General features: G+C 44.5%; 1 protein-coding gene across 1 annotated transcript in view; it reads left to right on the forward strand.

The window, feature by feature from the left end:
* Positions 1-512: 512 nt before the first annotated feature.
* The window catches only part of QARS1 (glutaminyl-tRNA synthetase 1), a 149241-nt gene continuing 137572 nt past the window's right edge, over positions 513-12181 (forward strand). The window contains exon 1 of the mRNA XM_077451665.1: positions 513-678. Coding sequence (XP_077307791.1) covers positions 565-678 — 114 coding nt within the window. The 5' untranslated portion in view covers positions 513-564. The remainder of the gene's footprint in view (positions 679-12181) is intronic.

The raw sequence follows: 12181 nt of genomic DNA on the forward strand, positions 1-12181 counted from the left end.
ATCAAAAAATGTCCTGGTCATGAAGGCGGTAAAACCTTCCGGATCTCAAGTGGTTAAAGAAAAATCTATTCCAGTTTGTATTCCTAACTCAAGTAAAGTCCCTTTCATCACTCTCAGCTTCCTCCAAATAGGTACCGAAACGCGTGGCTATGATTTTAAAGGGCCCTACCACCAGAAAAAAAAAAGTGATTTGTGTTTTAATGAACTCCTCTCACTGAATCTCCCTAATGGGGACACAGCAATAAAAGTCTGCCAGGGCTCCCAACCCCTCAGCGCTCCATCCACATCTAACAATAAAAGTTGCACTGATGCACTCTGCCCTCTCTCTTGCTGGCAGAACACATCACCCACGTGCAGCCCGATGCCTGATGCAACCCAGAGCACGCCCCCCTTTCTGCAGGTACCCCCTCGCCACGCCATTGGCTGCACGCCTACCACGTGAAACGCTCGCGCGCTGCCATTGGCCCCGGCGGATCCGAAGGCTTTCTTTTTGCAATTGGTCAAACTCCCACCGGCTCTCCGCGATTGGTCGATGCGTGCTTCCCTTTCCTTCCCGGCTCCAAGATGGCGGCGGACTCGGTGTCTCTCTTCGCTTCCATCGGCCTGAGTGAGCAGAAGGCGAAGGAGACGCTGAAGAACGAGGCGCTGAGCTCGGTGCTGAGGGACGCCGTGCTGCAGGTAAGGAAGGGCCCTTCCTCCCCACAAGAGGACCTGTCACTGCTGTATTCAGGCTTCCATGCGGTGTCACTGCTGTATTCAGGCTTCCATGCGGTGTCACTGCTGTATTCAGGCTTCCATGCGGTGTCACTGCTGTATTCAGCCTTCCATGCGGTGTCACTGCTGTATTCAGCCTTCCATGCGGTGTCACTGCTGTATTCAGCCTTCCATGCGGTGTCACTGCTGTATTCAGCCTTCCATGCGGTGTCACTGCTGTATTCAGGCTTCCATGCGGTGTCACTGCTGTATTCAGGCTTCCATGCGGTGTCACCGCGGCGTTGAGGCCTCCCATGCGGTGTCACCGCGGCGTTGAGGCCTCCCATGCGGTGTCACCGCGGCGTTGAGGCCTCCCATGCGGTGTCACCGCGGCGTTGAGGCCTCCCATGCGGTGTTACCGCGGCGTTGAGCCCTCCATGTGGTGTCACCGCAGTTTTCAACCTTCCATGTGGTGTCACCGCGGTGTTGAGCCTTCCATGTGGTGTCACCGCGGCGCTGAGGCCTCCCATGCGGTGTCAACGCTGCGGCGTCACCACAGTGAGTTGAATGGCCTCCTGTCCTCAGGAAGCCCATTGACATTCATAGCCTAAAGAGAACCTGTCACTTCGACAGCCGTATACCTCAGTGGAGGGCGGTCGATGCGCTTCAGAACACCGACTTAAAGAATAATACAGCGCGGTATCCGGTGACGACCGGTCCTCTTAAAGCTGTATTTGGCGTCTCGGGTCAATTATTATAAATGAGGATTACGGTCGGAGAGGCAGAGTTTTTTTTTTTTATAAGCAATGTTTTCTGTTGCTAAGCAACTGTATCGGTGGGGGGGTGAACCCTGGGTGGACTTTATAGGCAACACAATGTATTCATGGAAAAATAGAGGAATTTCAATAAAGTAGTATCAATATAATAAAACTATTTATTAAAGATCATACATAAGACAAATTTGCACATTTGATTTTCTAGACATAGTAGAAATCACCATGTCAGACATAAATGTGGAACAATCTTCTTACACCCGACGCGTTTTGGAAAAATTCCTTCTTCAGGGTTACAGAAGAAAGAGAGAAATTTTCATCTAAAGTGCAAGAAATATAATAAACGCATAATAAATTGTTTTACAATGTAGTCATTTTTCAAAGTACAAGGTATCACTATCAAAATATTTACTTACACGTTCGGGGTGGATGGTATATATGTTACAAAAATCGAGAGCATTAGAAACAGAGATAGATCGGCATGTGGATGATTGGTTTGTCGATGAAGGTGTTATCCCATGGCAAAAGAGGGAAGGACGAAAAAAGAAAAATATCAAAGGTATATATATTTTTATTTTTTGGTTTTAATTATAAATTTATTGGTGATCCTCTTAGTCTCAGTTTCTGTGTTTTTTTTTTTTTTTTTTTTTTTTTGAAAATTCTAATTCTGGACCTAGAAATGCAACATATTCAACATTTTTCCCGACGGAACCAATTCCTATCGGGAAAACCGCTCATCTGTATGCTGTTCCGACAGACCAAAAAACGACACATGCTCTGGAGCAAGTACGAGACGGAAGCGATTGGCTACTGGCTATTGAACTTCCTTTTTTCTAGTCCCGTCGTACGTGTTGTACGTCATTGCGTTCTTGGCGATCGGACTTTGGCGTGATCCTGTGTAGGCAAGACAGTTTCAGTGGAATTCCATCGGCAAAACCTTCAGAGTTTTTATTCCGATGGGGGGGGAAAAACCCGGTTGTGTGCGCAGGGCATGAGAAGGAAGGTCAAGAGGTAATAACTGTGGGCAATGTGCTGATTGAGAAGATAAATGTACAGTTGTTAGTTGGGGGGGCCAGATAGGCTTCTCCGAAGAGAGGAGTGTTTTCAGCGATGGTCTGAAAGTGGGAGAAAATCGGACAGATTGGGGTAGATTGTTAGAGGACTTTTGACCCACCCCCCCATTTTGATATATTTTTGTTTCCCCCGAAAATAAGCCCTACCCTGAATATAATACCTAGCGTGATTATCGGGGAGGGCTGCAATATAAGCCCTACTCTTAAAATAAGCCCTAGTAAAGGACACGAAGAAAAAAAAACGTGTGTGTGTGTGTGTGTGTGTGTGTGTGTTTGTTTTTTTTTTTTTTTTTTGATTCTTGCCTGGGTGAGAGTGATGTCACCTTCCAGCTGAGCTGGGTACTGACCACACACATTCCAGGAGGCTCCTGGGTATGCGATGATGCAACCACTGCTGCATGTCATCGGGTTGGGGGGGGGGGGGGGGGCGGTCTGAGAGGACCTGGAAAAGATTATGTAAATAAAGAAGATGGCGATGCAGGTCTCGCCAAATAGGTATTTTGGGGATAACCAAGAAAAAACGGGTAAGGGGGGATTAAAGTGGTTGTAAAGGCAGGTTTTCTTCAGTTTAGTACATTCTCTCCATTAAAGCAGTAGTAAACCGTTGGGAGGGACCCTGTAAGACAATAGCATAATGTAGGGTTGTCCCAAAACATCTGGGGTGCCAAGGTTCACCATCACTGGTATAGGAACTACATTTCCCATGATGCTCACACTGCAGAGTACATGAGCATCATGGGAAATGTAGTTACAAAACATCTGGGGTGCCAAGGTTTGCCATCACTGCCCTATACTAATATTGGGACCAATACCGAGCATTTGCATGAGTACTTGTACTTGCACAAATGCTCCCAATGCCAGATCCGATACCTGGGAGAGGCGGTGTTTCATCAGATCCGGTTGCGCCAGGTCACCTGAAGTCAGCGGGCAGAACAATGGAAGTGACGTTGTGATGACATCAGCGTTTGGACATCCCGATGCCCATCTTGGTACACCCTGCACTTGGCCGCAGTAAGCCAGCAGTGGACAAATTGTTACAAACTATTTGGGCTGGGTGTAACAAGATGGCCGCTGCCGCTTTTTATGCGGCCGAGTGCAAGGAGTACCAAGATGGGAGTCGCAGGCAGCCTTTCCTCTCATGGCATTTCAGTGCCTACCCATAAATGCCACCTATCAGTGCCCAATGCCTGTCAGTGCTCACCAGTGCGGCATATCGGTACCACTTAATCTGTATTGTGCTCTGAAAATTGTCATGTGACAAAAAAAAAAAAAAAAAAACCTGTCTGTGAGTTCTTGAAAAAAGGATTGGTACTTCCTCATCAGTGCCCCTCACTACAGCCTATCAGTGAAGGAGAAAAATTACTTGTTTGCAAAACTTTGACAAACTGTAAAAGGTGTCTATAATTTTTTTTTTTTTTTGGTCTTTTTCATTTATTTAGCAAAAAAAAAAAAACCCCAGTGGTGATTAAATACCACCCAAAAGAAAGTTCTATCTGTGTGGGGAAAAAAATAAAAACAATTTTTTTTCCTTTTGGGTACAGTGTTGCATAACCACACAATTGTCATTCAAAGTGTAACAGCGCTGGAAGTGGTTGTAAACACATTACAACCTCTTTAACCTCCAGGTAAGCCTAGATTAAGGCTAGCCTGTAGGAGCAAGAAATATCTCCCAAACCTAAAATGTGTAGGAGATATTTGCTGAAATAGCGGCACTGATGTCTACGGTGCACTGCGTGTGCCGTTTCTAACGGCAATCATGCCGTTAGCGGTGGCTCCAGCGCTGTGACTGGCCTGGAGCCGCGATACCCGGAAGTCAATCTGGGGTCGGAGGAGGTGAACAAGGGCTGCTTCTGGGGCTTCAATCTCAAGTAATTCATAATGAGCTTGTATGCTTTTATATACAACATTTTTTATTTATTTTTTAAATCGTCTTTGACACATCCAGAAACCAACAAGATTCAGAATTTCATCCTCTGATTTTAGGTGCGTGAATCGTGCAGTGACTGCAAGCCAGACACGCATGTGGCAGCAGAGAAGTGGTCCTTAGTCAATGCTGCCACATATATGCATTGCTGTTTTGTCCGGAACCTGCCCAATGGTCCACTTCCTGTACAGTGACCAGGCGCTGCGAAACTATCAAAATTTAAAAGAAGGGATCTGGGGCAAAACTGGGTAGAGGTGAAAGTAGAACTAAAGGCAAAACTTTTTTTTTTTTTTGCCATCTGTGAGATTTCGCTGCCTGTCCCGTAGCCAAAACAGGAAGTGAGAGCAAATCGTCCAAAGTGAGGGCATCCCCGGTTGTCGCCAGAGCTGGTGTGCCCATTGAAAGATTTCCCCTCTGTGTGGCGGCGACCCAAAATGTTAGCGTTCTTGGTGAAACGGGACAAACTGAGGGTAAATCTCCCTAATAGGGGCGCAGATGGCAATAAAAACCCAACTGGTGTTCTAATCTTTTTCTGCTCCACCAGTTTTTGGATAGTGTAGGGAAGGGTTAAAACCCATTCAAGTTGTGTGTGGTTTTTTTTTTTTTTTTTCTGTTTTAACTAATATTGGAGAAATTTTACTTCACTTCCTGTCCTAGAAATATAACAGGAAGTTTGAGAGAATTTTTCCAAGTGGATGGGTTGATAATCCCTTTAGATATGGAAACAAGAATTCCTATTAGATGATTTCCACCTCCTCTATTCTTCTGGGGACGGCTAAAAAAATTGGGATTTCCCTTTCTTTTGCATGCAGATACAGCAGCGGGAGTCGCTGGCTCCCGCTGCTGTCAATTACAGCCAATGACCAGGAGGCAGGCTGAACCCTGCTGTGTTTGTCTTAGGGACACACAGCAGGGCTCAGCAAGGGAGCATGCTCGAATGCCTCCATAGCAAGAGGCTTGCTGTGGGGGAACTTGGAGTAACGGAGGAGCCTGGAGCGCTGGCAGGGGATCCAAGAAGAGGAGGATCAGGGCTGCTCTGTGCACAACCTTTACACAGAGCAGGTAAGTTTAACATGTTTGTGTGTAAAAAAAAAAAAAAAAAAAAAAAAGCCTTTAGAATAGCTTTAACAGCTTGGGGGTCTTTACTATTTTATGAATGCTACTTGTATAGTACCATCTATTTACGCTGCACTTTACACTCTCACTATATGTATGTATTCTCTTGTATTTACATCAGTCCCTGCCCTCAAAGGGCTTACAATCTAAGGTCCCTAACTCGCATTCATACATTGACATACTAGGGCCAATTTTACTGGAGCATGTGGAGATCTACACTGCAGGGTAAGGATGCACCGACTTAACATTATTTTAATTTATTTTTTTACGTACTTGATATCTACTGCAAATGTTTTTTTTTTTTTTTTTTTTTTTTTTAAACATCTGTCAGCAATGGTACAAAGCATTGAAAAGTTATTTACAAATAGATTTTTTTATTTTATTTTTTTGCGCTTTTTCAATGTGAAATGTGTAAACAAAAAAAAAAATTCACTAACAAAGCTAACATAAAGTTTTTAAATTGTTTTTTATCGTTTTATAAAATAGTTGTAAACAAAAATGTAAAAAAATTAAACGGAGGAGAATAGGGAGTTAATTAAGGGGTTAAGCAGAGGAACATTTGTTCAGCCCTTTTGATCTGCAGATGAAGAAACAGATTCAAAAAGAAACAATGTTTCTTTTTATGTTAGTGTTTAAGGCTGCTTTTTTATTTTTATTTTATTTTTTGACAGCTGCAATTACTGAACTTCTTTAAAACTTCAGCTGTCAACAGGGGAGACCCACTGACAGCTCAGAGCCGAGCCTGAAAGTATCGGTTTCAGGTATTGGTGCGTTTGCACGAGTACTGATACTTGTGCAGATACTCTGTGCCAATACTAGTATCGGTGCCACCCTACTGCAGGGCTTCCCTGTTCTCTTCTGCTGAACATCTAGTGCTGTGGGGGTAAACAGCTTCATGTCTGCGCTAAAGGTGATGCAACCGGGACATGCTCCACCTTGCCTTCTCTTCCATTGGGAAATGAGTAGTGCAGCCTGTCTGTTAACTCCACAGTGCTGGAAGTTCAGCAGCTGGGGGGGGGGGGGCAGGGTGGCAGTCCTGCAGGGGGGGGGGGGATTTTTGCGGGGGGGGGGGGGGCGGCAGCCCTGCAGGGGGAGGACAGGGCTGTGAAGATTTCTACAAAATCCAGCACATTGAGGGACATTCTTTATTTACAGGTAGATACCTGTTTAAGGCCCCTTTCACACTGCCGATCCGTTCAGGTCCGCCTGTCAGTTTTTCAGGTGGACCTGAACGGATGCCCCATAGAGCTCTATGGAGCGTCGGATGTCAGCGGTGACAAGTCCGCTGACATCCGACCCTCTCCAATCCGAAAAAGTGTGACGGAGGAAAAAGCTATTCGGATCGGGTGATGACGGACACTGCGGCCCGTCGTCACCCGACTCCCATAGGGGAGAGCGGCGCTGTGACAGGACCGTCCCTGCGCAGTGTGCAGAGACAAGACCTGTCATCTTCCTGCTCAGCGGAGATCGCTCTGGCGTTTCCCCGCTGAATAAGCGGATATCCACGGTGCGGATACGCACTGATCCGCCCCCCCCCCCCCCCCCCATCGTGTGAAAGGACCCTTAGAGTGCGTCCGACTACCGATACTTGTAATCAAGTACTTGCCATTACTGATTATTTGCAGTGCAATTTGAGCCCATACAAAATGAACTGGCTCGAATCACACTGCAAATAAGGACCTGTGATTTGAACAGGAATGCGGTGCCATGCAATTTCCCGCACTGCTCCTGTGTGAAGCCACGCTGAAACCGCTATGACAAGCTGGGGGTTCACATAGGAGCCGTGCGATAAACTGCATGCAATTCGGACAAGAATCGCACCATATTCTTTGCAGTGCGATTTGAGCCCATTCATTTTTCTATGGGCTCAACTCGCATTGCAAAGGTATCGCTTTTAGGTGTTGGAGCATTTGCATGAATACAAGTACTTGTGCAAATGCTTGGAATTGGTACTGATATCGGTGGAACCTAAATTACAGGGGAGTAAATCGCCTCACTTCCTGTCTTGGAGACACAACAGGAAGTAAGAAAAGCGATTGGACAGCCTTTCTTAGACTGTTATCTTAGCATCAGGTCACCCCACCGTTTCCTGTTTCGATGGCAGGTATAACCTTTTTGAATTTCCTGTCACTTTCTGTCTTGGTGACAACGATCGCCAGAACAAATAGAGGGGGTGAATCTCCCCGGTAGGAACACCAGACACTCCTCTACTCCATCCATAGAGAATAGGTTTGGGCGGTAGATGTACTTGAAATATTCAGTTGTGAATGTGGAACATTTCTAATCATTGCAACACTTTGCCGTTGATGCAATATTGTGTTGTAACCTTTTTTACACAATAGGACAGCTTGCCTGGGAACACTTCTTTTTTTTTTTTTTTTTCTTTTTTTTTCTCTGTACAGGTTCATCTTCAGCTGCCGCCTACACATGGGAGAGGTGACTATGGAGTTTACAGCTGCGGATGGATAATATATAGCTATTGAATTATAGGAAGGTTGTAAACATGAGCTTCAGGGTTTGGACCCAAGCCTGTACAACCAAATCCTAGGGAGGGACTGCGCCATCTTTCCGCTTATGACGGATTGCGTGTCTCCAGTGATAAACACAGGCTTTCTAAGGAAGTGCCTAACTGCATGCGTTTCAACATACATTTGTAAAAATGCAACAAAATGTGTCAGAAGTGCACTGCAGCCCATTAAAAAAAAAAAAAAAAAAAAAAAAAATGCAGCTAAAATTCCCAATCTCCTAATATATTTTTGAAAAATGTTACTTTTATTTTTTAATATTTTTTTTCTAATAAAAGCCATCCTTGAGATCAATACACAAGCAGAAACAGAACAGCGCCAACCTAAGTGTAGCAATATAATCCACGTTTGTTTATTTCAAAAGTAATACACTCACTTTTTATAATAAGTAAGCAGGCACGTCCTATTTAAAATTGTTCCGATGGATGAGCGACAAAGGACTCCAAGGGAGAGGTGATCCTCTTGCTCTACACGATCTCGTCCGATGGCGCCGGTGGTTTCCGGCGTCTCGGGCTCGGGTCAGTACAGCGCCATGGAGTGTATGGAGTCGTTCTGGGATGATGTAAAAAAAAAAAAAAATGTGGGTGACGTTGCCTAGGCTGAGATAATATCATCAGTCTGCTGCAGGCAAGATGGAGCTTTCCCCAGTCTTCCCTCCACCTGTGATCAGACTGCAGCATTTGAAACTTTGTAGCAAGTCATAAGGTGAAAGGCTGCAGCAGCAGAGGCTGAACACCAGGATTTACATGATTGTCTCATCTCTGAGCCGGTGTTGTGTCGAATAGTGTCCCCCATCGGATAGTGTCCGCCCTGTACTGTTCTTGCGCAGTACGGAGGACAAGGAGACGCCGAAAGTCTCGCCTGCGCACTGAGTCCAGGTTCAAGCCCCCCCATCCAAGTGGACAGAGTTGGAGAGAACAACAGAAGGCATTGTCAGGGGGGAGTGCTGTGATCTCTGCAAGCTAATAAATACCCAATAAGTTACTCACACGTTACTTATTGTGCATAGACTTAACACAAGAAAACGTGATGCCAGGGCTGCGGGCATTAAGCTCTAATTCTAGATGGTAAAATCAAATTCTTAACTGCTAACACTGTCCATGAGATGTTTAAAGCACAAGTTCACCTTTTTTCATAAAAAAAAAAAAAAAAAAAAAAAGACCGAATTCTGTGGCGGATCACTAGACCCCCCAATCCCAGATTAGAGGTCGGCAAGAGACAGGACTCTGCAAGTGTAAAAATAAAAAATAAAAAAAATATTTAAATGCCTTTTTAATTTTACCAAAAAAAGTGACAGGGGAGGGGATGTGTTTTGCTCATAATTGTTAAAAATAGAATACATTTTTAATACATGTGTAGCTAAATGGTGTATTTTTAGTGTAATTTGTAAAGGCTAAACGGGTGAAATGTGGCAATGTTGGTGAGGGCGTTGTTTTATAGTGGAACTACCTTTTGAAATGCTTAATTTTGGGCCCCCAGGAGCTTCTTGCTGTAATGTGATTAGTATGCATGGTGTATTAGCATATTATGCACACTTACACGGGAATGTGACCCCCCCCCCCCCCCCCCCTCAGTTGTCTTATGGTCTTTGACTTCTCGATTGGCTGCACACATGGATAAGAGTTGGTCCCGGTGTCTTGTCAAATAGGGTCCTCCATCAGATGCTGTCCTCTGTGTACTGCGCATGCGCAGTACACAGGAGCACAGATTCCGAAAATTGCCGAGGACGAACGGCGCCTGCGCCGTGAGTCCAGGTTCTATCCCCACTATCCAAGTGGACATGGAGTTAGAATAAAAAAGAGCCGAGCGCAGCGAGGCCGAGCCCGAAGCGTGGCGAGCGAAGCTCGCCCGCGAGGGGCCCTCTAAAATTCTAAACCCTATGTCCGCTTTGATAGTGGGGCTACCTCCTCCACTCACGGCGCAGGCGCCGTTCAGCTTCGGAGATTTTCCGAAGCTTCGTCTGCTCCGTACTGCGCATGTGCAGTACGGAGCTGACACATATGGATGGCCGGACTCTATTAGGCAGAACACCGGCACAGAGACCATACACCGAGCAGTGCATGTGCAGTTTATGTATTGTATACTTCTTAAAAAAAAAAAAAAAATGTGGTGACAGGTTGAAGTTTCTATAAAAAAGACCATCCCGGTGCTGTCTGTGGAGGAGCAGCATTTTTTCACCACAGGCTTCTCTCCGGATTTGGGCCACAAATACCCCCCCCCCCATCTCTATTATATAGGGAGTAGGTGTTCTTAAAGCTGGCCATACAGCTATAGATTATCTACAGATTTTCTATGGATAGATGTAAAAAGTGGGCAATTCCTCCATCCACACAGTGTAGTGAACATGGAGAAATTTTTTGAACTTTTTCCATCTAACCATAGAAAATCTGCAGATAATCTATAGGTGTATGGCCAGCTTTAATGCAATAAAAGAGAGCTGTTAACAATAACAATCACAATAACCCCTGTTCTGCCCCCGGTGTATATAATACATCAGTAGCGGGGGGGGGGGGGGCGTTGGTTGGGTTAAACCCCCCAGCTGCGGTAGCATGTAAATCTGACAAGGCGAATGTCTGCTGTTGGAGTGATCCAGCAGCTGTATAGCCACTGGATCGCTTCCATGCATCCCTGAAGCCCTAAATAAAAAATAAAAAAAAAATCAATAAAGTTGTATTGTAGTGAACTTTTTGCCCCTATGTGATGCAAATAAAGTTTTTGTGAAAAGGGAGGGAAAAAAGTTGCACTTAAACCCCCCCCCCCCCCCATGTCCAGGGTGCTCTTATTTTTACAAAAGATCAATTACGTTACACACACAAAGTATCAAAAATGCACGCAGAAACGAGTAGTCGTTCTAGGCCCATTATTTGCTGCTAAAATGGTTATAAACCCTTAAATATACCCAGTTAAGTGACTGACTAATCTTGAGTGATGCAACCAATCCTTAAGTTGTACCTGTTTATCTGCAGTCTTATTTCTCTTTACATCCGTTCAAAGTCCAGAATTTATAAAGCTTATCTGAGCTTTGAGAAAACAAGAGAACGGAGAGCACACAGGAATAGAGCTCGGGCTGTGAGCTGGAGCTCCCTCTGTCACCTTTTTTATTTATTTTTGTCCTCTTGGTGTTAAGAAAAATGTACAGAAGTTACTCATGCTGATAGCAGAGGGAGGAAGCAACAAACAAAATTGACACTTAGTGCTCTGGTCTGAGACAAGTACACACTGAGGGGTATGCTTTGTTCATATTTTAGGTCTGAAGGTTACAACCACTTTAAGTAAACGTATTACCCTTTATACTTTGAAAGCACATTGCTTGTGGAAAACTTAGGGTACAGAAATTTGTTGCCACTTCACAAGCACGGGCAAATTTTAAGGCTTGACATGTTGGGTATCCTTCTTTTTTTTTTTTTTTTTTTTTTTTTACTCAGTGCAACCTCTTCAGTATATTTTACCAAAGATTTTGTGTGTGCAGAAACCTCTGCACTTGATAAACTGTTGCACTGATAGCATTTGAAAAAAAAAATGGAACTACCGCCATTTTATTCTCCAGGGTCATTATTTTTAGACAATATATACTGTTTGGGTGTTTTGACTAATCTTCAGGCCTAAATTGTGTGTGTGTGTGTGCGCGCGCGCGTGCTTTTTTATTTATTTATTTTTGTATTTTATTATTTTTTATTGTTTTTTTTTTTTTTATTTTTTTTTTTTTTTTTTATATATGTAAAGAAACCACCTCAGGATTGTTGAACGGACAGACTAGTTGGGTGCCTTTGGCACTAGTTGGTTTCTTTCCATACACATACCAATCCCTCCCTAGATTTTCATTTATTTATTTTTTTAATGTATGCAAAGGGTTAAAATCGGTTCAGGGCATGAAAAGGACACTGGGATTGTGATGAGATCCTGCAGGTAGTGTGTGCTTTCAGAAAATGTTCTTGGACTGCTTTCTCACACTGGGGGGCGGCAGGTCCGTTAGCGGTAAAACGCCGGTAGTTTTTGCGGCGCTTTACCACTGTTTAAGTGGCGCTTTTCGGCTGCTAGCAGGGTGCTTTTAACCCCCAAGAAGGGGTTAACAGGCCC

The sequence above is a fragment of the Lithobates pipiens genome, unplaced genomic scaffold, assembly GCF_037356315.1.
Source record: "Lithobates pipiens isolate NorthernLeopardFrog02 unplaced genomic scaffold, aLitPip1_a1.2 Scaffold_23, whole genome shotgun sequence".
In the NCBI taxonomy this organism is placed as follows: Eukaryota; Metazoa; Chordata; class Amphibia; order Anura; family Ranidae; genus Lithobates; species Lithobates pipiens.